At 42.5% G+C, this 19,093-nt stretch overlaps 3 protein-coding genes across 7 annotated transcripts; 2 read left to right on the top strand and 1 right to left on the bottom strand.

Moving 5' to 3' along the window:
* Positions 1–1,717: 1,717 nt before the first annotated feature.
* LOC115673216 (ras-related protein RABE1c-like) lies at positions 1,718–6,349 on the top strand. The gene is made up of 8 exons (XM_030595315.2): positions 1,718–1,876; positions 3,202–3,274; positions 3,656–3,756; positions 4,329–4,394; positions 4,631–4,728; positions 5,050–5,112; positions 5,198–5,290; positions 5,935–6,349. Exons 1-8 carry the CDS (start codon positions 1,804–1,806, stop codon positions 6,016–6,018), a joined length of 651 nt encoding a protein of 216 aa, XP_030451175.1. The 5' UTR covers positions 1,718–1,803; the 3' UTR covers positions 6,019–6,349.
* Positions 6,350–12,599: 6,250 nt separating this feature from the next.
* On the top strand, positions 12,600–14,786 carry LOC115673258 (WAT1-related protein At2g39510). Its single transcript, XM_030595371.2, has 7 exons — positions 12,600–12,817; positions 12,907–12,969; positions 13,088–13,204; positions 13,394–13,628; positions 13,731–13,892; positions 14,101–14,252; positions 14,385–14,786. The coding sequence occupies exons 1-7, from the start codon at positions 12,612–12,614 to the stop codon at positions 14,593–14,595; spliced, it is 1,146 nt and encodes a 381-aa protein (XP_030451231.1). The 5' UTR covers positions 12,600–12,611; the 3' UTR covers positions 14,596–14,786.
* Positions 14,787–15,252: 466 nt separating this feature from the next.
* Positions 15,253–19,093, bottom strand: LOC115673215 (uncharacterized). Of its 5 annotated transcripts, none has more exons than XM_056308473.1 (6): positions 18,439–19,093; positions 16,359–17,777; positions 16,204–16,272; positions 15,913–16,111; positions 15,663–15,764; positions 15,253–15,552 (listed from the first exon to the last, which is right to left on the bottom strand). In XM_056308473.1, exons 1-5 carry the CDS (start codon positions 18,439–18,441, stop codon positions 15,694–15,696), a joined length of 1,761 nt encoding a protein of 586 aa, XP_056164448.1. In that variant the 5' UTR covers positions 18,442–19,093; the 3' UTR covers positions 15,253–15,552; positions 15,663–15,693. The 5 variants fall into 5 exon arrangements, with proteins under 5 accessions (XP_056164448.1, XP_030451173.1, XP_056164447.1 ...); XM_030595313.2 differs by having other exon boundaries at positions 15,253–15,764; positions 18,439–18,560; positions 18,934–19,093; XM_056308472.1 differs by having other exon boundaries at positions 15,253–15,764; positions 18,439–18,639; positions 18,934–19,092.

The raw sequence follows: 19,093 nt of genomic DNA, 5'->3' as shown, positions 1-19,093 counted from the left end.
TTCGGATTTATGGCATGTTAATAAAAGTTGCAATGAGCATGTAAAATTCACAAGTGGACAGAGTTATAATGACTCAAATCGAATATTGAGTAGCTAGTGGTGTGCGAGTCTAATCCTATCGACCAGAAAGGATAGCTTAATTGGTGGTCCCTTTCCATCCTTTTTAGCTTATAAGACGAGGAAAATCGCATATCTCTAAGCATCTGGTGATTGACTTCGGTTAAAAAGAGCAACACTAGGCATATTGTGACTACCGTCTATACAAAAGCCGTTGAAAAGGAGTAACACTTGGAATACTCCGACTACCGTACAAAAGTAGCAAACCAAAACGATTTGACTAAGTGCAAGTGAGTCATATTCAATAATCATAAAAATAAAATGAGTGGTATTAATTTAGTATAGCCATTTGTTCAAATAGGGATGCCTGGCTAGCATTATTCTTAACATATCTCACCAAAAACAGGGTGATCGGTACCCGATCTCGAATCAAGAACCTACATTGTGAAATCCCCCCATTTCAACAAGCCGGACTAGGGAACCGACACGACCAATCAGTTCCGGAATCGATCCATATTTATGTTTCGGTAAGAATTAAATATATCCTAATTATATTAAAGAAAATCGCATAATTTTGTTGCAAAAATTTCTGTTGGTGAAGTTCTCATGTGGATTTTTTTGACCATAGTGCGGACCCCCGATTCAGATCTTGGAGAGCGCAAACAAAATTTTAGCGGGGGTTCCAAAAACCGGCTCCATCCGGTAATCGAACCGGACTCGATACTCATCCCCGCCACAAAATTGTCTGGGCGCACAAACAATATCACGGGCACGGACAAGATGGTTTCCATGGAAAAGTTTAAAATCCTTTTGGTATTGTAAGCGACGGGTGGAGAGCATCGAGAGAACCCCCGATTTTCTTCGTAAAGTACGAGAGGATCACGAAAAGACGCATCTTCCGATGTACCCGTTATCTTGCCCCGCGATGAACGGCCCGAGCAGCTACTTTAAAGCCCCCGATGCTCGAGTCCAATTGTTCCGTATCTGCACGATGTACTCGTGGACCGGGGGGGAATTTCCTTATCTAGAATCGAATGGATCCAACGACGTATGCCGACCGGGGGTTAATCAAAGCCCCCGTTTTTCAAAGTCACCGGGAGGAGGCTCCACAAAAAAAAACATTCACTCGGATCGCACGCGATCCGCGTGTCCATGGGAGAAGGAAAAAGATTCGGTGCGGCCGAGCCCCACGCTGCGCGAGCAGGGATACAAACTGTAGATCTACCGTAGACACGTTCGGCGCCCCCCCCTTCTTCCGTACGCGGTGTGACCGAAGGGGGAAGACGACTCGGCCCGAAAACAATTTCCCCCTTTTTTCTTTCCAAAAATTCGAGACGAAAAAATAAAAAAAAAAACAAATAACGAATGACGAAAAAAGGGAGGAAAAATCAATTTGCCATGATAAATTTCCATCTTTCTTCCTTCCCTTCTCCCCTCTTCGCCCCTCTCTCTCTCTCTCTCTCTCTCTCTCTCCCTTGTCTTCGCTCGCCTGTTAATTTCTCTCTCTCTCTCTCTCTCTTTTCCACCGCAGGTCTCTTTCTCTCTCTCGCTCTCGTCGCTGATTCGCATCTGTGTTGTTGTTGTTTCGGATGCGTTCGTACGGCATCGATTCGCGATTCTGAACTTCGGGAACGCATTTTCTCTGTTTTTTTTTTTTTTTTGCAGGGAGGGATTTCGTTCTTCTTTTCTTTTTTTTTTTGGCCACTTTTGTGGAGGAGGAGGAGGAGGAGGAGGTGGTGAGATTCGATGGCGGCGCCACCGGCGAGGGCCCGAGCCGATTACGATTACCTGATTAAGCTCCTCCTGATCGGCGACAGCGGTTCGTTTCTCCCCCCCTTTCCCTTTGCTCGCTCCTGGGGTTTGTTTGTTTGTTTGTTTTTTCCTTTTTTTTTTTGTGCCCTTTCGTGTGCGCGCGTGCTTGGTTTCCTGAGCAAATGAGGGAGGGGGGGGGGGGGGGGGATCAGTAGGAGTTTGGGCTTGGCGCTGTGCGCTTGTTTTGGTGCTCGTTTCGTCGATTGGGAGATATGATTGTGAGGTTCTGGGGTAGGGGGGGGGGGGGTGCGATCGAGCAATTCAAAGGGTTTGGTTTTTTTTTTGGGTAGTTTGTCGGGTGCATTTGATGAATTGGCGTGGCCTTACGCTCGTTCGTGTGCGCGCGGGCGCGCTTGTTTCTGGGATTCATTGTTGGGGTCTTTCGACGACTCGAAAGCCATTGATCTTCTACCCCGAAAAGCGAGACGGGATTGGCTCCGGGGGTAAATGAAAGTTAGATGAGATTGAGACAATGGTAGTACTGCGATAGAGATTTAGAGCTCATCATCGGTATACCTTTTCTTCTGGACTTATATCGAAGTTCGAAGCTATAACGATAAATGATTCCAAGGCTCATTAGTTTGACCAACGAGGCAAGTATGCACATGACGATGTTATCTCTCTCTACACTTGTGTCTTCTGGCCAAGTGCGTGCGTGCAAATGACGCGATCTTTCCCGGCTTATTACTCTGTCGGGCATATGTCGCCGTCTGTGGTTGCTTTTGCTTCGGACAAATCGGCCCCCTGGACCTGGGAACTCATATATAGTCCATTTTAGATTGAGATGAGGCATCTAGGCTTATTTGACATGTGATTAAATGAACATTGGGCAGGAGGAGGGCATTTTGCTTTTCTGGCTTGTTTTGTGAACTAAATCTTTCTAAACCTCCAGTTTAATGATCAGGCGCATTAGTCCTGAACTTTGGAATCGGTTCGAAATCGTAAGTCCCATGATAAGAACACTTGGTTCAAGCTTGATGAGGAAATTCTCTTCTATTGACCTTTGTTTTCCAGGAGTTGACCCCGTTGTGTCTGAAAGGAGGCAATTAAGCAGTTTAATCCTTACAGATTAGCTAAATACGCTTCTCGAGTTGATTGTTGACTATACTAATTCTCCAGTTTTGCGGACTTGATTCTATGTATTTGGTTTTGATGGCGTAAATCTTCATTTGACGATTTCCAACAAAAAAAATCTATAGTTAGTTACTCAAGTGTTGTGTTGTATTGTGCTGGTCTCTTGTTGTGTATGAGTTTTAGTACATCTATAGCAAAAGTAAGAGAGTTTTGCTGTGTGCAGATCTGACGACGGTGTTATGTTCCAAAATGTTTCAGGTGTTGGGAAGAGTTGTCTGCTCTTGAGATTTTCTGATGGTTCCTTCACAACTAGTTTCATCACCACTATAGGGTTTGTATCATGAGGATGAGTATATTATTTCCTGTATATACTATTCTAGTTATATCTATGCAATTTAGAGTTCAGAGGCGTAATGGGTGGGAAGATCACGATAGTTCAGAGTTCTCTGAGGATTTCATGACAGTTCAAAGATCAATTATAATGCTCGGCATAAATGATAGACATGCGGGGATAGTTCATCTAGAAATTGAAAAGAGTGGAATTTACATATCCATGCTCCTTGTGTGCAGCTCTTTAATTCTTTCGTTTGGCTTGATCGATGGATATCAGATCAGGGGATGTACAGGAGGAGGGGAAAGTGGATGTTCCTTTGAGCTTAAACTCTGCAATATTGGAAATTCTCTCATTTGTTGTTCTTTTTCCTCCTAACAGCATTGACTTTAAGATCAGGACCATCGAGCTTGATGGAAAGCGAATTAAATTACAAATCTGGGATACTGCCGGGCAGGAGCGATTTCGAACCATCACAACAGGTTTGATTGAACTGAAAATAGCGTCTGTTCTTTAATGGATGACATTTTTTGTTGGGATTTTTGTACAAGGGATGCATTCTAAGCCACGTTTGCCTGAAAGCTTTATTTATCGGTTCCATAGTAAAAACTGAAGCTACCTGCTATTCTACTGGATTAGATCGAATGTGATGTATTTGGCATTTTGAGGCTATGTAGAGCTCAAATGTTTGATCACAAGAGTAAGTTGTTTCCAGCTTTAAGCTATTCTTATACGAGAGAGCTGATTCTTTTGACGCATGAACATAGACTTAAAACTCGATAGATGGAGAGATGTGAAATCTTGTGGAAACCACAGCATTAGGCTGATGACATAACCACTCAGCCAAAGGAGCATTGATTATGGCATAGTACACGTCTTTGCTTGCTGACACCTGAATGAGTTTCGAGCATATAGCCCTAATAGCCTCTTCTTTCCCTAAATCCTTATTGTCCTCCTTGAGGTTGCATCTTACATCATGTTTAATAGTTCTGTTTTTGCCTATTTAAGTTCTAACAGCTACAGATTTATTCACTTTTTTTTTCTGGTTTTTCAGCTTATTATCGTGGAGCTATGGGCATTTTGCTGGTGTATGACGTCACTGATGAGTCATCTTTTAACAGTAAGTTCTCCATATTTGAAGATTTTTGGTGGTCCTGCTTTTGTGTAAGTTGCGTATTAAAATGCTGAAGGCATCAGGCTGATACTTAATCGGTAAATTGCTATGATTCTTTATACTTGATCGTAGCGTTTCTAATGAAGAAGCTAGTTTGTGTATTGTCTGTTGATTGTTCTTAAAAAAATTTCTATGAGCATTAACTCGAATTTTGATGGAGTACTTTCCTTGTTATACTTCAGATATCAGAAACTGGATTCGCAACATTGAACAGCATGCTTCTGACAATGTAAACAAAATATTGGTGGGAAACAAGGCTGACATGGACGAAAGCAAAAGGGTAAATGACTTGGCTTTTTGGCTGTTATGATTAGCACTTTCTTTCCAAGAACCTTCGTCCCCCCAAAATCCTTACCATGACTCCCTCTCTCTCTCTCTCACTGTGTGTGCACACTGTCATTGTTCTATGATGGGTATGAATGCTTGTTTATGGAGAGAGGCGTGTCAGTGCACTGTGTACTGTTCTTCCGCTTTATTTTTTTTTTAGTTGAGTAAAGAGAAACTCGCTATGAGGCACGAAGGGGGTGCCAACACATGTACAAAAAGAGCTTATATCCAGAAATGTCTACTGATGACTAGAATGTACTTTTCTTTGGCATAGGCTGTACCTACTTCCAGGGGTCAAGCTCTTGCTGATGAATATGGTATCAAGTTCTTTGAAACAGTAAGTTGCAAGTTGATGCTAGAAGTAATTCTGCAGTTGGAATCATGCTTTCTGCTCTGTTAATGTTAGGGATTCAATGATGCAGAGTGCAAAGACCAATATGAATGTCGAGGAAGTATTTTTTTCAATTGCAAAGGATATTAAGCAAAGGCTTGCAGAAAGTGATACGAGGGCTGAGGTAAAATTAGTTTTTTTATTTTTCAGTTTCCTTTTCAATTCCTTAAGCATTGCAGATTTGCTCCATCACACTCATACCTGCACTTGGTACTCCTAAACTAGCGAAAGAACTTTCTGCTGCAGCAGAGCCTAAGAGTCAGTTCCATGTTATCGTGAGAATGAACCAACATTAGGGTAAACTTAACGATGAAATGTGCGAAAAAATATTGCTAAATCATCTATGCGGCGGTTCACAAAAAAGAAAGCTGTCGAGATGTGTATATTACTATCTTCCAGTCAGTTATTTTTATGAACCACCTTTGACGAGTATGTTCGGTCTTTGCAAATTAACAGACATATGGCTGTCCAACACGAAAATGTCATCTATAATGGCCTATTGCACTAGTGGACGGCATATTGCCACGCTTAACACGAAAAAAGTACAGTGGAATTGACATTCTGTCACGCCTACTGCACTAGCCCTTTCCCCGTTTGCAGTAGTTTTGTGTATTCAGAATTGCGATATGAGAGGGGTGTTATCGGAAAGGAGAAAAGAATGACATGATGAATGCTTGATGTCTGATGCCTCGTAATACGATTAGAAAATCATTCGTAAGTAGAGAGGGGATTGAATGAATATTTGATGCTGCTGCCATTTGCTTTCAGCCTCAGACAATCAGGATAAGTCAACCAGACAAGACAGCTGATGCTGGCCAAGCTCCACAAAGATCCTCTTGCTGTGGCTCGTGAAGAAACAAAACAGGACAGAGGAAAATACAAGGAGATTCTGCGAGTGGTGGTATCTTTAATTTTTTATGAATGGCTTATCAGGATGCCAACATGGTGGCTTGGCTTCACATATGTATTCTGCCTATTGTTATTTTTATGATAGATCCGTTTTTCGGGATGCTTATGTTAGACTCTGTCTTTTCCGTCTTCACAACTTCGGTATGTCCTAGTGGTTCCTCCATTTCTTTGTACCTTCTCACTAGTGTGCTTATTTTGATATAGAAGATTCTGGGATTAGCCTTTTTCTCTTTCGAAGGGGGAAAAAATTAATCTGAATAGTGTTTTCTGTTAACTGGCTACATCTTGTGAGAGGCGGGAGTATGTGACGTATCTTTCGTCAGAAATCGTGTTTGGTTTTGCATTGTTGTGGAGTCTCCTTGAGGAGAATTTCCCGATGAAAGATGGTAGTGTTGATCACGGCCTGTTTGTTTATGTATGCTGGTTCATCAGGAATCAACTCGTCGATCTTCAAGCAAATTGAGCTCTCTGCCGGAGGATGAAACATTAAGTCTTTCACAATGTAATGAATCACAAGAAGATGTCGTGGGCATTCACTACATCGAATCAATCATCGTGTACCAACTATAAGGCTCCTCATACACAATGAGGAGAGACACATCGTTGGCGGGGTGAATGGTGATTATGGACGCCGAACGCGACTCTTTTTAAATGAACCTTGCAAGGGTCGATCAACATCCGGCTTGGGTGGAACACAATGCCCCATCTTGCAATAACAGCACTTGTTTATAGTGGTAAATCTAGATTATGCTTGGAGTTGCACGATCATGTTTTGCTCAGGATGGAAGGTTAATACTGGACACTAACTAGTGACAACCACGTCATTCATTATAAATTACGATCACCATCATCCCTCTCTATCTCTCTCTCTTTCTCTCTCTCTGTGCAAATCTTCTAACCCCATTGCCCAATTCACCCTTTGTTCCCTCCCTTTTCAAGAGGGAAGAAAACTGAGTATCTTGTTGTGTTGTTAGGATTGAGGAATGCGTGCTGCTGCTCTTTCAGTGGTGGCCTATTTAATCTAAATTAAAGACCACTGTGGTGCTAAGGTCATTCCGCACCACCTTCTGTCCAACCGCTGATTTGCTTCTTCATCTGGAGTTTTCTGTGATTAGTATTTCTTACTCATTTGGTTGAGGGATTTCTCTAACAACCCATTATATTTCTTTGAGATTTGTCGGTAAGTTATCACATACTTCTTTTAACTTTAAAAATCGGATAATACATTAGACTTAATCCAGACGGCAATTATTCGTTAAATTCCAGGCAGACCTGATTACGATGACGACAAGAACTCTCAAATGAAGCCAACAAAAGGGGAAAGGAAATGCAACTTGAAAAGAACATTGGCAAACAAGCAAATCAATTTTATTAAAGAAGTACCATTTGAGAATTTAATTCCCTAATTGTCTTACCAATGGGCAAGTAGCTACAAAATTGTGGACTCCATTAGTGCAACTTGAAAAGAACATTGGCAAACAAGCAAATCAATTTTATTAAAGAAGAACCATTTGAGAATTTAATTCCCTAATTGTCTTACCAATGGGCAAGTAGCTACAAAATTGTGGACTCCATTAGTGCAGGCGACGATTTCGATTTTCCTCTAATGACAATTGGGACTGCGCCTAATGAATGCTTTTACACGACCGCATTGACATGTCCATGAGATGGATGGCATTTTGGTTAGCAAGACCAAATTGAAATCAACAATCTTTCTCTAATCCTTTAATTAGCAGCCCCAAAAAGTTCGATCATGGAGATAAAATTTGGGATGGAAGAAAGGAGGCGTCTTCTTTTCTTAACATCCTGATCTTTTTAACAACGCACACGAGTCCGTACGCTGTTGTCTGTTTATCATTCTATAATGGTATCCGATTTAGATGGTATCATCAAAATCGACTTCACAACTGTGGGCATGGAAGTTGACTTTGCTACTACTTGTGTTGACTAGTTGCCGCCTCAGCAAGGTTAAGAATGTCTCTGTCTCTTTCTGATGTTCGTCTAAATTATAGAAGAACCCCAATCAAGGTTAACTCAACGAGAGGGATATCGTCTTTGTCGTCTATAGTAGTAAAATCCAATGGGCCGCCACATTCAATTTGCATCTTGATCCACAATCACAGTAAGAATCTCCTTTTGTTCATATTTGATGCTTCAACATGAATGCCTTTAACTTGAACACGCATCTTAACACTTTAAAAAACAAATAACAAAGGGGCTTGTAACTAGACTCGTCAAATGGGTGGGTCATGTCGGGTTTGGGTCGGGTCGAAAATGGTCCGACCTTAATTGGCTAATTTAACCCGTTTTGATCCATTTTCAAGTAATACAAATCTAGTGACCTATGTCCAATCCGACCCATATTACTAAAACATTTTTATATTAAAGTCAATATAGGAAAACTCATACCTCAATTGAGGTGAGAGAGGAGCGAGAGAGCACAAAATTGAGTGAGGATGAGAAAGCGAAGAAAGAGTCATGGAAGTGAGTTGAGTCTAAGTAAGTTGTGAACTCATTTAATACTAATATTAGTTTGGGTTTTATCATTCTAAACCCATTTATAACCCATTTAATACACATAACTAATCCATATAATAACTCAACCAATCAAACACTGGTTAAGAAACAGGTCAATGACCCATTTTGACAGGTCTACTTGTAACCATGGTCATTATCAGAACCCGTAATACATACTCTTCGCAGTAGAGCCCTGTTATAGAGATTATGTAGAAGAACAAAGGAAACCAAGCCACTCAGTCATAATATAGAAGTGAAAACAGTTTTGAATCTACCTAATAAGATATATTTAATAAATATTAGATCATATCGATAATTGCAAGATTTAGAACTTTCACTTTGTAGTTTCTACAAGCTTCGTTCATAATCGAAAGAAATTTCCTCCGAGCTTATGGACATCAATCATGTGCAAAATTAACTAAAGTTAAAAACGTAACATCCATACTTGTAACACATCAACCGAATATATTAGTCTTAATTCAAACAGTAATTATTTGTTGAATTCTGATGCGAAAACGATCGGGACAACGACGAGACCAAAAAAGAGGGAAAAGAAATGTGAAGTGACGTGAAGCTTTTTCGGAGCAACTTGAAAAGAACTGGTGAAAAAAGGAAATTTATTTAATTAAAGAAGTTCCATTCGTAAATCAAATTCCCAATTGTGTTACCAATGGGCAAGAAGCTACAAATTGTGGACTCCATTAGTGTAGGCGACGATTTCGATCTGCCTCTAATGACGATTGAGACTGCGCCTAATGAATGCTTTGACACAACCACTTTGACATGTTCATGAGATGGATGGCATTTTGGTTAGAAATAGCAAATTCAAATCAACAATCTTTCTCTTAACCCTTTAATTAGCAGCCAAGAAAAGTTCAATCATGGAGATAAAAATTTGGGGTTGGAAGAAGCGAGGCGTCTTCTATTCTTAACACCCCGAATAGCTTGTCCGTTTATCATTCTCTAATGGTGTCCGATTCAGATGTTCATCATCAAAAATCGACTTCAAAACTGTGGACTTGGACGTTGACTTTGCTGCTGCTAGTGTTGACTAATTGCTGTTGAGGTCAGAGTCGGAAAGACAGTCACGACTATCTGGTCCGTCCGTTCCTCGAAAAGCAAGACCCTATGACGACTCGCTCGAGGTCGAACCCGATCCGAGATCGCTCCCCGTCTTTCAAAGGAATCTGATGTGCACCCTCAGGAAGGTAAAAGAATGTCTCTATCTCTCTTAAGTTAATCTAAATTATAGAACCAAAATCAAGGTTGAAGTGCTGGGTAAGAAACGTCAAAATAATGTGGTGAAGTCAAAATAAGCCAAGCACAGATCAACAGCATGATTTATTATTCGAGCGGTGAAGTGCAGAGTAAGAAAGGTGCTTTGGTCAAGAGTAATGTTGCGCGTGCCTAGTCATACCGGGGCCACGCTAATTATGCTTGTAACCCATCAATCGTGAAGGAAAAGTTGTATGTCAAATATGGGGTTCTTTTGTTTTGTGCCCGTACAAAAGACCCAACTCTTGCCCAAATTTAGTACAACACGTGTGAATTTTGGACAGCTCGATTTAAATATTCCCTTTCTTCTCCTTTCTTTTTATCTTCCTTTTTTTTGTTATCCTTCCTCTTTTGCCCTTCCCCGAGATACCCACCGCCATCGCCCCCCCTTCGTCGTCATGCCTCGCCGGCCTCCGTTCAAGCCGCGTGACGCCACCACCTCGCGTCCTCCCGGCCTCCCAAGCTCCCTCCCTCCCTCCCTCTTCTCCGTGGCAGAAAGAGATATTGTGTTCTGGTTTAGATCTTTTTTGGAGTAAATTTCTCAAGAAATAGGGGCATTAAAGTCATCTCGTGCGAATTGCATTGGTGATTGGGTGTAATTTCGTGTATTACGAAAAGAGAAAGGCCTAGTATAGATTGCTCTTTGGATGGGAAAATTATCCAAAAAGTCCTAAACATATTGCATTTTTACCAATTCAATCCTAAACCTTTTTAAATTTGCCAATTCAGTCATATACATTTTTACTTCTTGCCAATTGAGTTCATTACAATTTTGGCAGGCCGGCTGACGTGGCCGCCAACCGTCTGGCCAATGCTGACGTTGCAATTTTTAATATTTTTTTTCAAATTTTTTAGTGTTTTTTTTTCTAACTTCTTCCTTTTGGCTGGTCCGGCGATCGGCGACCAGCCAGAGGTGAGGGCCGGCGAGGTGGCCAGAGAGGTCAACCTCATCGGCCTCTGGCAAAGCTCTCCCCTGCCGACCACCAGTGAGGACGAACCTCGCCGGCCCCTGGCTGGGCAAGGTCACCTTGCCCAGCAAAGGTGACGCTGACCTCGCCATTGCGACCCAGGCGAGGGAGATGGGTCATGACGGCGAGGTCGGCCTCACCTTGGCTAGGCGAGGCTTGACCTCGCCCAGATCTGGCGAGGCCAACCTTGCAGTCGCAACCCAAGCGAGGGAGATGGGTCGCGATGGCGAGGTTGGCCTCGCCTTTGTTGGGCGAGGCGACCTCGCCCAGCTAGGGGCTGACGGGGGCGAGCTTCGCCAAAGGCCGGCGAGGTCGATCTCGTCGGCCCTCGCCTTTGGCCGGTCGCCAGTCGCCGGACCGGCCAGAGGAAAGAAGTCAGAAAGAAAAAAAGATTAAAAATTTTGAAAAAAATATTTAAAAATTGCCACATCAGCGTCGGCCGGTAGCCACGTTAGCGCCGGCCGGCCAAAATTAGCCGAATGGACTCAATTGGCAAGAAGTGAAAAGGTTTATGACTGAATTGGCAAACTTAAAAAGGTTTAGGATTGAATTGGCAAAAGTGCAATAGGTTCAGGACTTTTTGGACAATTTTCTCCTCTTTGGACTTTGTGGAATTCATTGACTCAGCGAAATCCACCTCCAAGAGTTAAGTGGTTACAATCTTCCCTCTGCTTGATTTTCCTTTTTGAGTGCTCAGTGAGATGTAAATCACATAGATCCTGCAAGAAGAATGGGGCCATTTGAGGAACTATATAGCATATTCCTCATCAATGTTCACCTGATCCTACTTTAGTTTGATGTAACAACGTAGATATGGTCAATTGAGTTCTTATGGCACCAAGACAGGCGATTCTCCGTAGGTTTTTGTTAAGTCTGTTGCGGTACAAAGCATTCTAGATCGCACCACGCGTGTAATAGGTAGCGATTATAATTAATGTCCCTTGAGTCCTTACGCTTTTTATGCAATTTACCTTACTCTGTTAAAGTTGAATTCTTTTTCTCTACCGATGATCGTCGTATATACCAATGATAGTCAAGTGCTTTATAGTTTCTGTTTAGTAACCAATTGTTATAGCTAGGAAAAGTTATAGCTCTAAATTTTACGGAACATTTGCTTAGCGCCTCAAGAATTACCGAAGTGCTCGTCTAAAAAAATTACTCGAGCAAAAAGAATTTGGCATTTTTAATATAGGTCGATGCGTCATTCTGCGTATCGATTATTTTGTAGGGAACAGGAGTGCGGACGAAAGCACGAAATCTAGTTCTCGAGAGCCACAACTCTCGTCCAGTCAAAAACAGCTCATCCGCATATTTAGGTTTGGAAGACTTCACAAGGAATTGCTTTTTCTAGAAATTCCATCCAAGGCAAAAAATCGAAGTGGAGACCACACTGAGGAGTACAATGATTCAATATTAAAACAACATGTTCGTACGCAATGAAAATGCACTCCCTGGCTTGATTGGAATAAAGCAAAGGCATCCACATTGGGGACAGGGTTTGCTCAATCGATTAGTGCTCTACTTTTGCTTCCATGGAAATAGCTATTTTGAATTCTGGTGGGAATGACGTGTTTTATACCTCTTTTCACGAGTGACACATAGTTCCTTGGCAAATCTGTTTACGGTTTACATGTAGTGGAGTCCGTAGACTACGAAGGGAAACGTGCTGGGATTGTTTCCTTTGCCCCCCATGCAGATGGTGTTTATAACCACAGCCATCTGCATGCAAGCCCCATAACAGATTAACACACGCACAGAGCAAAGGTTTGAGTGAGAATGGGTGAGGATGGGGAGAGAGTGGTTCGGGTCTTGAACCGGGTCAAGCTGTACTTGGCGGTGGTGCTCCTCCAGTTCGGATTGGCGGGGATGGCGATAGTCGCCAAGTTCTCCTTCAACAAAGGAATGAGCCAGCACGTCTTCGTCGTCTATCGACATGCGTCGGCCACCGTACTCGTTGCTCCTTTCGCCATCCTCTTTGAGAGGTCTCTCTCTCGATCTCGATCTCGATCTAGAAAGTGTCTATAGTAAATGAAAGCACTAATGTTCTGGGAAAATATTGCAATAATTACAGGAAGACAAGGCCAAAAATGACGAGGTCCATCCTTTGGAAGATCTTGTTGCTAGGCTTACTGGAGTAAGAGGATTTCATTTCTTCTCTCTTTTATGTCTTACTTAGAAATATTGGTAGGGGAAAATGAGTCAAATAACATGAATTCATCCCTCTTTCCTTCTCCAAAATGCAACGAACGCAGGCCAGTGATCGATCAGAATCTGTATTACACGGGAATGAAGTTAACAACTGCGTCTTTCACGGCCGCCATGTCCAATATGCTTCCTGCTTTCGCGTTCCTCATGGCCTGGTTTTTCGGGTAATTAATATACGCACTTACTCATTATCTAATATCTCTTTAAGTTTCATGCATTTGACAAAAACTCGAATTAAGCTTGTTGCAAACAAAGTATTTACGTGTCACACGTTACATCGCATTTTGTTGCTAACTCATATAGTTACCTCTTTGGTTAATTCTCCTTCTTCCAATGTGGAATTCGAACGATAGGCTTGAGAGATTGAGCATAAGAAGCAAGCACAGCCAAGCCAAGATAGTGGGAACCCTGGTCACCATAGGAGGAGCGATGCTCATGACTCTAGCGAAAGGTCCTGTTCTTGGTCTTCCATGGACAGAATCAACTTCAACACACGCTGATTCAGATGGTGTTGTGCAAAAACCAATCGAGGGTGCTCTTATGATCACCTTAGGCTGCTTCTGCTGGGCTTCTTTCTTCATTCTCCAAGTAAGTTCCCGCCGTCTATTACTAATCAATAATATTCGAGAGACAACAACGGTGGCATTGTATAAGCACTTCGTTCTAAACAAGAGAGCAAAATGCACGCAGGCGATCACGCTGAAATCATACCCAGCAGAGCTCACATTGACGGCTCTGATATGTCTGACGGGGACGTGCCTCGGAGCGGTTTTCGCTTTTGCGATGGAAAGAAGCAACTTTGCCGCTTGGTCTCTCCAGTTTGACGTCAAGCTCTTGGCAGTTGTCTACGGTGTAAGTCATTTCCCGCCGAAATGGTGAGGTCCATGTCAAAGTCTTTCGGTGTTGGTATGATCACGCTTTCCATGTCCCAGGTCACTCGATACCGGACCCGTAGCATGAGAAAATACACAGTTTTCGGACACTCTAGTCATGAGTTGAAAAGGGTCTCTCTCCTTCACTTTCTTGTGAAGTTCATAACTGATGGATTCATCAAATGCAGGGCATAGTATGTTCTGGGATGGGTTACTACATTCAAGGGGTGGTGATGCAGGTAAAGGGGCCAGTTTTTGTGACTGCCTTCAATCCTCTGCAAATGGTCCTGGTAGCAATCCTGGGATCCTTCACTTTACATGAGATCTTATACCTTGGAAGGTATCTTCTCAATTTTCCCAGAATAGTTCAACCCTAGTAACTTGTTGACTTTTGAAGAATCATCAAGCATTGTTCTTGTTCATGGTATTATCTCGTATGGATCCTCACAAAGTTTGCACTCCGTTTTCCTAGGGTTATCGGAGCACTTGTGATTGTTCTCGGCCTGTATCTTGTCCTGTGGGGCAAGAGCAAAGATCAGCCTGCGACGGGAAGCAGTGAAAAGCAAGAAACGTTGAACCTACAATTAGCCAATACAAGTTTTGCAGACGGGAATGCAGAGGCTGCTGCTTCCTCGTATGTCATCGTTGATGTCACCAAAGTGAGGCCGACCGAAGCCGTTTGAAGGGGAAGAACAAGCTCCAAAAGTAACAGCAATTCAAGAACTTGAGTTGTTTTTTCAAATATGGATATTCGACCTCAATGTTCTGTTGTTTAGTCATGTTTGTTGTGTTTATGTGAAGTTGATGTTCATCACTCAATAAAGCCAAAGCCACCTTTTCGCATGCAATAGTGAAAAAGGCAAATTTTGGTGTAGCCAGGGAATTCTTGCGTCGGGTACTAACTAGTAAACTAATGACTAATGAGCAGGTACGAGTAAGTTGAGTCGAGTACTCTCTCCATGGGAAAGCATAAGCGGTAATTGTTGGGCGAGTATAAATAATTCCCAAGCTTTTAATCCTTCTTTCTTCGGCTATAGAGTCATTATCTCGTGGGTATATTAAAGTTTAGCCTTAATACTGAAATCGATAGGATCTTGAGCTTGCTGGCCACATTCGGTCCGCGGAGCTCAACCTCCGTCTGGCCTTACCTTTCTCGGTTCAGTTCAACCGAAGTTACTTTATGGTAAAGAAAGAAAGGCTAGCGACTATTGACAATTATAGGCACGATTCGGAACAAGTAAGCTCAAAGAACAGTTTAATTTGCAGGAACACAGAAACCTAACCAGGCAGCCACAACGAAGCTAACATGCTGCAAAACTTTACAAGGTCCCATCCTTAAATTTCAGGAATAAAACATCAATTATTTTCCAATAAGATAAAAAGTTCTCGAACATATTTACATAAGTTAAAATGGGCAAGGTCTGATTCACCCAACACAGCAACTTCTACGAGAAAGTCCACCACATAAATAGTCCCGCTTACCCCCAAAGAAAATTGTGCAGACCACCTATTCGACACGGTAAGAGTTGTGCCAAGCACAATGGGAGAAGCAATCCTGTTGCTTATGCTACTGAAGGAAAATTAAACTGCTTGCTCAATTCAAACAGAGTTGATCCCAAAATCCGGTGCAACTTTACCATCTACACCCAGAAAATTATATGTGCAAGCATGGTTATAAGCCATTTCTAGAATTCCCATCTTGATCTACGAGGTACTATCGGAGTATTCACTGATCACAAGAGCAACCTACCAAGTGAACCTGAAAGTGCATGTGCCATTTGTCAAGTAGGCATCGTGACTTCGTCCTTTCCATATATTCGTTGAAGTTCACGGGTCGCAGCTTGATATGATGCTGAGAAGAGGAATCAGGAATTCCATGAGGCCATGAACAATTAATGTCATTTTAAAAACATCGACATGCCAGTAAATTTCAGTGTTCCCTGAATTCAGGTGCAGGCTATTCTAGCTTAGGAGGTCCAGGGAGGAAAAAATGAGCTCACCTTTCCAAATACGAAAGTTCTTTTGATTAATGGGAGACCCTGTGATAGTCTGAATTGTATCAAAGAGCATTTCCTGCTGCGTGTTCTTCAGCTCCTGAACAACTGCATAAATGGTCTTACCATTGTCGAAATAAATGTGATTATTGGGATGCTTAGTCTTGCAACCAGCATGACGCTCGAACTCATAGGCGTTGAGAGACTGTATTTCCATTTCAAATAAAAGAATAAGCTCAAGAACCTCGAACTGCAATTGCTCAATTCACTTTTTCCAAAGTAGAATAAAACTCTTACCTTTGAGTGGTTGCAATTTTCGCATCCACAAAGATAGCCAGTCCCTTTTATTATCCCACGGAGATTTTTCTGCCAAACCAATGTTTTATAAGTAACAAAAACTGATCCGTACAGAAGAACATAAGCTCACAGAAAGGTAAATATGAAAGACTTACTTCACGCGACCAGGAAACGTATTTGACAGGTACTCCATCAAGCATGCCAGTAGATAACAGACTTTTGACATTTGATGGGAAATTGTTTGGAGGCACCTTCTTAGCCGTCTTTGGCTCTTTGTTTTTGGGGATGTTCTCAGCTTTAGAATTTGCTTTCGATGCAGAAGAGCTATTAATAATTGGATCGGCACCAGAACCAACATCCTTCTGGCCTGGATCTACCGAACCCTGAGGCAAAGTCTCGTTGTCTATTACTAATTCGTAGTTGCCAATGATCCCAACTGAGGTATGGGCCCCATGTTCATCTTCAAATCCTCCGAAAGAAATGGTATTGCTCTCACCCTTGTAGTTCTGACCCATGGATAGAATGCCAGAATCTCCTTTCTCATAGGTTGAAGTGTGACCCACCGCAACAACATTTGGATCAGCCTTGTCAAAGGTGCGACTAATTGGTGTCATATTGTCATCAGTTCTGTTATAGGACGAAGCCATTGAGATAAAACTATCGGTTACTTTACCAAAATTCTGGCCCACAGAAATAAAATTTGCATGCTCTTTGTTGTGGGAGGAACCCATGGATAGACCATCCCCTTCTCCCTTCGTATATGATGGACCCATTGCGATGAAATTCCCATCTGTTCTGGCAAAGGGCTGACCCATGGATAAAATATTCTCACCCCGACTCTCATAGTTGTGACCCATTGATATGAAGTTTCCATCTTCCTTAGTGAAGGTGTGACTCATCGGCATGAAACTTTCTTCCCCTTTGTTGTAGCCAGGGGCCATCGAGATATTATTCTCATGCCTATGGTGATAACCCGAGCCTAAAGATATGGTGCTATTGTGGCCCTTGTGATAACCAGTATCAGTAGGAATTGCACTGCCATTGCCACTTCTATAGGAAGTACCCATTGTCGCAGAAATGCTGTTCTCAGGTTCCCTAACTTGATTAACTTTGACTTTTCTGATTCCTCCAAAATTCAGAAATGCTGAGGGATCTTCAGTGCCATGAGCCATAGACAAACTTACTGATGACTCATTTCCATATTGACCTTCAAAGCTCTTTCTTACCATACTTATATCACCAGCACCAAAGGGAGCGATATTCCTATCAACTAAGTTAACAGACCGCATGGACTCAGAACCAAAGAGCCGATCAGTGGATTGCCCTGGAATAGCATTAAAAGTAGGATTATTGTCCCAAGGAGAAACATTCAGGGATGAGATTCCAGATAGTGGCCTGCTCGTCACGGCTTCTATTGCTTGTCTTTTGTTGCTGAATGGTTCTGACCCGGATGCATCCATAAACCATTGATGACTTCGTTTAGGTTCTACTTTGGAAGAATTGTCATAGTTGATCTCCCCATTAGTGACAGGTCCTCCATCTCTCGGCATCCAAAAGTCCTTAGGTTGGAAAGACTGCCAAAACCATTTGCTTAGACAGGTTTTTAGCCAAGTGACAAGATCTAGAGCTTAGAATGAGTAAATTTAGAAAAAGAAAATGAGAGCGGCGAAAGAACATTAATGAGAAGAAGCTAGATTCCAGAAACATCTGAAATCATAATCACGTGAATTCGCATAAGAAAAGTAAATAAAGGTGTGAAACGTGGCAAGGCGTTATACAAGAGTAACGCACGATAAAAGAAACAAGAGTATGCTCTTCATGTCTATCCAAAACTACCATCGAGAAACTTAAAGGAATGACGTACAAGATCAGACTATTCACGTAAACTCTGCATTTCATGCAGGCAGGCAGGAACTTACCAAGGAGGTTGGGGGGTGACAAGCAATTCGAAAGTGTGTGGCTAGATATACCCCTAAAGAGGCAACAGTTTGGACATCAAGTATCCGATAGAACTCGGAAGATTCGACAATGCCAAGCAAAACAGCTCTTCACATTAGAAAAACAATCGATCCCGAAAGCAAAAGGCACATCATTTGACAATACCATAATCTTTGCGGAGCCATCGTATAAAGAAATCACAGCATTTTACAAATGACCATGCAAGCACCCATGATTTCACGCACTGCGAACAAGACATTTGCACAAAAAAACTCGAAAGGGGGTTCCGCAAGTTACCATTTTTCAACCACCCGGAAGTCGAACTCCACAACTCGCGAAGCACCCCGCGGAGCGAACTAGAAACGATCGAGTAAAGAGCACCCGGCGTCCAACCAAGTCAGTCCCCTGTCACGGCAACCCTGTCGAAACAAACACCGTCTTCGATATTTACTCGAAGCAGAAGCGATTTCACCTCATCGATCACCCCGGAAACGAAGACTCGATTCCAACAACAACAAAAAAAAAAATTTAAACAGCGCCAAAAACCACGGACCCAACAACATGCGCAATGTGCACAAAACAATCCGCCCGATCAAACTCCGCACGCGAAATACACACCCGGAGGCAAGAAACGCCGATCGAGAACATCAAGAACTTCGACGATCGGAACTTCCGTCGACACAAGATTTACAGTACCCCCGCATGCACTAGGAAAACGCCGCGGCCCGCGCACACAAGAGATCAAACCCTAGAAACTAGAACAGTACGAGAACATCTCGCCACCGGAGGTACCTTTTCCGGCGACGAAGCCGATCTCTGGCGAGGCTCTCCGCGCCGGGGGGAAGCGATAAAAATCGGTTCTTTTTATACAGGGGAATTCGCGAGGAGGAAAGGTGGGGTACCTCTGCGGGAGCTGCTGGAGAAGGAGGAGGAGGACACACACACACACACA

This window comes from Syzygium oleosum, unplaced genomic scaffold, assembly GCF_021117445.2.
Source record: "Syzygium oleosum isolate NSW1041296 unplaced genomic scaffold, Sole_v2.1 Sole_v2.02, whole genome shotgun sequence".
In the NCBI taxonomy this organism is placed as follows: domain Eukaryota; kingdom Viridiplantae; phylum Streptophyta; class Magnoliopsida; order Myrtales; family Myrtaceae; genus Syzygium; species Syzygium oleosum.
This window is presented reverse-complemented; position numbering and strand designations above follow the sequence as displayed.

What these genes read in the sequence shown, in the direction of transcription:
- LOC115673216 (XM_030595315.2), top strand. Translation starts at nt 1,804, where the DNA reads ATGGCGGCGCCACCGGCGAGGGCCCGAGCCGATTACGATTACCTGATT. An exon ending in ACATGGACGAAAGCAAAAGG is followed by an intron (nt 4,729 to 5,049) that starts GTAAATGACTTG and finishes TCTTTGGCATAG; the next exon opens with GCTGTACCTACTTCCAGGGG. An exon ending in AAAGTGATACGAGGGCTGAG is followed by an intron (nt 5,291 to 5,934) that starts GTAAAATTAGTT and finishes ATTTGCTTTCAG; the next exon opens with CCTCAGACAATCAGGATAAG.
- LOC115673258 (XM_030595371.2), top strand. Translation starts at nt 12,612, where the DNA reads ATGGGTGAGGATGGGGAGAGAGTGGTTCGGGTCTTGAACCGGGTCAAG. An exon ending in CTCATGGCCTGGTTTTTCGG is followed by an intron (nt 13,205 to 13,393) that starts GTAATTAATATA and finishes TTCGAACGATAG; the next exon opens with GCTTGAGAGATTGAGCATAA. An exon ending in GAGATCTTATACCTTGGAAG is followed by an intron (nt 14,253 to 14,384) that starts GTATCTTCTCAA and finishes CCGTTTTCCTAG; the next exon opens with GGTTATCGGAGCACTTGTGA.
- LOC115673215 (XM_056308471.1), bottom strand. An exon ending in AAAATTGCAACCACTCAAAG is followed by an intron (nt 16,112 to 16,203) that starts GTAAGAGTTTTA and finishes ATGGAAATACAG; the next exon opens with TCTCTCAACGCCTATGAGTT. An exon ending in GAACTTTCGTATTTGGAAAG is followed by an intron (nt 15,765 to 15,912) that starts GTGAGCTCATTT and finishes TCCTCTTCTCAG; the next exon opens with CATCATATCAAGCTGCGACC.